The 3389-nt window shown below is 39.4% G+C and overlaps 1 protein-coding gene across 1 annotated transcript in view; it reads left to right on the top strand.

The window, feature by feature from the left end:
* Nucleotides 1–236: 236 nt before the first annotated feature.
* LOC9647934 (intraflagellar transport protein 140 homolog) overlaps nt 237–3389 on the top strand; it is a 3705-nt gene continuing 552 nt past the window's right edge. Inside the window, exons 1-11 of the mRNA XM_024686536.1 lie at nt 237–632; nt 823–900; nt 1250–1324; nt 1810–1920; nt 1967–2118; nt 2163–2316; nt 2471–2653; nt 2701–2784; nt 2833–2945; nt 2999–3089; nt 3140–3325. Of these exons, the coding sequence (XP_024542304.1) occupies nt 237–632; nt 823–900; nt 1250–1324; nt 1810–1920; nt 1967–2118; nt 2163–2316; nt 2471–2653; nt 2701–2784; nt 2833–2945; nt 2999–3089; nt 3140–3325 (1623 nt within the window). The remainder of the gene's footprint in view (nt 633–822; nt 901–1249; nt 1325–1809; nt 1921–1966; nt 2119–2162; nt 2317–2470; nt 2654–2700; nt 2785–2832; nt 2946–2998; nt 3090–3139; nt 3326–3389) is intronic.

The following is a 3389-nucleotide window of genomic DNA, read 5'->3' as shown; positions in this document are numbered from 1 at the left end:
TTCCTCCTAATAGCTTCTTTTTGGTGTACCGTATTATTTGCTAGCAAATACAAAACGAAAAGAACAGCTACACAATTTTCCCCCTAACAGCACCTTTAAACTCATCCAGTGAATGACAGGATTCCAGCTGCTAAACTCTGAATGGATTCCACCGTCCCGCCTGTGTGGAGCTTCATCACGTAAATTTTACTGTTTAGTTATGCTCTGCTAGAGTTGGGATCGTTTAGGGTTTCTCAATGACAGCTCTCTGTCGAATGCGAAAACATGTTTCAATTATGCAAATTTCAGCTCTACAGGCTGTAACATTTTCTCTGGACGGAACCAATGTAAGAGTTAGTTTTCGGATGTACATGATGTTTTTGTTTCTCCAGAAGCGTCAGGTTCTTTCTGTTCCAGCTTCCATCAAAGGTCTTGATGCCTGTGCAGAAAGGGCTCTGATTTGGACGGAAGACGAAGCTTATGTATTTGTGCTTGGTCTGTGCAAACCGCATAACTTCTCTTCTAAATTTCTCATGTCTGCAGAATCAGGAAGCTGTGCGATGGTAAAGATAGTAGGCAATGCTTCTATGGCTATTCATAACAACAATTTGTACTACAGCGACGAGGAAACTGTAAAAGTCATTTCTTGCACGGTACACTTCACTCCTTTTCGCTCTTGTATTTCAATACATAAAAGAAGAAACTTTCATAGGGTATTACTCTGAGGGTGATGTATGTTGATGAACGTGAAGGCAGGGGAGTCTCGCTAGACTGTTGCGACGATTTTCTTGCATTGGTAGGGCAGTATGGTTTGTTAACGCTCTAACTGTTAGTGCTACGCAGGTTACATCTAATGGTTACATTCGATTATGGAGAATGGAGGGTACAGATCTTATTCCGAGCGGAGGGTCACGCATTAAGGTTTTTCAGTGCCTACTCTTCTACCATCCGCTGACACTTCATCTAGGCTATTCAAAATATCCCCTATGTTTCACTTAGGTGTAACTGCAATGGAAGCAAACTAAGCCTTATACTGAAAAAAACAGACCTTGATGTGCATATATATGTCTACGACACATCTCTCGACATAGTTATTAGTTATGACCTCAGGTATTTCTATTCTTGTCTTGTAAACTAGTGTTTCAATGAGATCATCAAGAGCACTGCCTGTGACGCATTTCTGGGACATGGAAGATCCCAATTTACTTGCATGTGAAACAATGGTAGTTAGTAGTTTCTCTGTATAGTATTTAATCTTTTTTTCTTGCAGAATTTCGAAGAAAACTTGCAGGAATTGAACATCCTATCTGTATCTTCAGAGCGGGGCATACTCTCTCAATGCCAAGTAAGTCTATAAGTATGACCAATTAATATTAATTATAGTCTTTAGATAAGCCTCGACAGTAAAAGCGAATTGTTGGGACTATTCTCTCCTTATATGTATCTGACCAGTTCTGATCTCAATATTGAAGATCACGTAGAAAAATTATATCAAAGGATACCTATGCCGTTCTTTCAAGAGATGGTAAAGATGAAGCCACTATACAATTTTTTATTCTCACTCCCGACAGGTGGACCTGGATAATCAAGTGAGAGATAGACTACAAAAATTGCTTTATAATATTGCCTGTGGTGAAACCAGAGAAGCAGAAGAAGCAATTGACTGCATAGAAGATAAATCCATTTGTAAGAGCCTAGCGCGCTTTTACACAAAGTCCAAGGTTCTCGAGCCTGCACTTTATTGTGTGGCAAAGATAGAAGCAAGTATGCTGCCCAGATGGACGGAGGTCAGTATTCTCATCTGTTTAGGCTGAATGACGTTTTTTTTAGGATGAATTGCAAAATTTGGCCTGTGTGGCAACAAGGCTTGGGCTCCTTGATGATGTAGAGATCATGTACAAACGCTTTCAACGCTACGACCTTTTGAATTTCTTTTATCAGGTTTAAATCAAGTTTTATTCACCGATAATAGATTCACTTGCAGCAGACATGTTTAAACTGGGAGAAGTCATTGCAACTTGCTTCTAGTCACGACTTTTTGCATTTAAAACCCACACATCATGCGTACGCAAAGTACTTAGAAAGCATGAATGATATAAAAGGAGCAATAAAACATTACGAGCTTTCAGACACACACAGGTTTTGTCTAGATTGTATGGGTTTTAAAATGACCCTGATTGCAGATATGAGGTTCCTCGTATGTTGTTCTCCCTTCAACTGTTAGAAGAGCTTGAATTATATGTTAAACGTATCAAAGACTCTTCACTACAACAATGGTGGGCACATTTTTGTGAAGTCAATGACAACTTTTCCAAAGCCATTGAATATTATACAGCTGTATGATGTCCCTCTTTCCCTTCCGTTTTTCAAATTTTCCATATTTTAGGCTGGAGACATTGCATCTGTTGTCCGGGTTCACTGCTATTTCAGTGACTATAAAGCGGCTGCAGACGCTGCTTTAAGTTTCAATGATAAACCTGCAATGTTTCAGATTGCACGTGAGGTACCAGCATTCCCTTTATTTACTTCATACTTGTTCTTCTCACAGCTTAAACGAAATGAAAGCATTGAAGAGGCCATCCAACTATTTTCAAGAGCAGGTAAATTTTGTTATGCAGCAAACTTAGCCATGGAGCATGGGTTCGACAACGAACTTCTTTCCCTTTCACTGCAGGTAAATTACTGCTGTCATTAATTAACCCTTCCAAATTCTAACTGCAGAGCTCTAAAGATTTAATGGTTCGCTCTGGAAGATACTATGAAAACAAAGGAATGCACGAAGAGGCTGTTTTGCTGTATCAGAAGGTTTGGAAGTGCATTTGTCATTCATAGACATCTTTGTGTATATTACAGGGTGGCGAATATAAAAAAGCTGTTGATATTTGTATATGCTTACATTTATTTGATGCGTTACAGTCAATTGCTGATGACCTTGACGAAAGTGCCGATCCAGCTCTTCTTGCAAGGTGTTGAAATAATATTTACTACTAAACTTTGGTTTTGGTTGCCACTTTCACAGGTGCGGAGATTATCTTATGTCAAATAATCAGGTTGAGAAAGCAGTTATTCTTTATATTGCCGCAAAAGAACACGATCGTGCTCTAGAACACGTAAGCTTTTGTGACTTTTCGCCATATGGTGGATAACTGGTTTGTTATAGTGTATCAAGGGAGCCACTGTCACGGACAAAATTGCGGAGCATTTTAGTGCAAAGTCGTCACATAGTGATTCTGGACATTACAAGCAAACGATTTTAACTCTAGCAGAGTGCTGCGATGCTCAAGGGCTTTATCACCTTGCATGCAAGAAGTACAGTCATGCTGGTGAGAGCGTAAAAGCAATGAAGGTAACAAAAATTTAGTTAAAATAATTGGCATAACGCACTCGCTCGTACAGGCTTGATCAAATCA

Source organism: Selaginella moellendorffii, unplaced genomic scaffold, assembly GCF_000143415.4.
Source record: "Selaginella moellendorffii unplaced genomic scaffold, v1.0 SELMOscaffold_49, whole genome shotgun sequence".
In the NCBI taxonomy this organism is placed as follows: Eukaryota; Viridiplantae; Streptophyta; class Lycopodiopsida; order Selaginellales; family Selaginellaceae; genus Selaginella; species Selaginella moellendorffii.
This window is presented reverse-complemented; position numbering and strand designations above follow the sequence as displayed.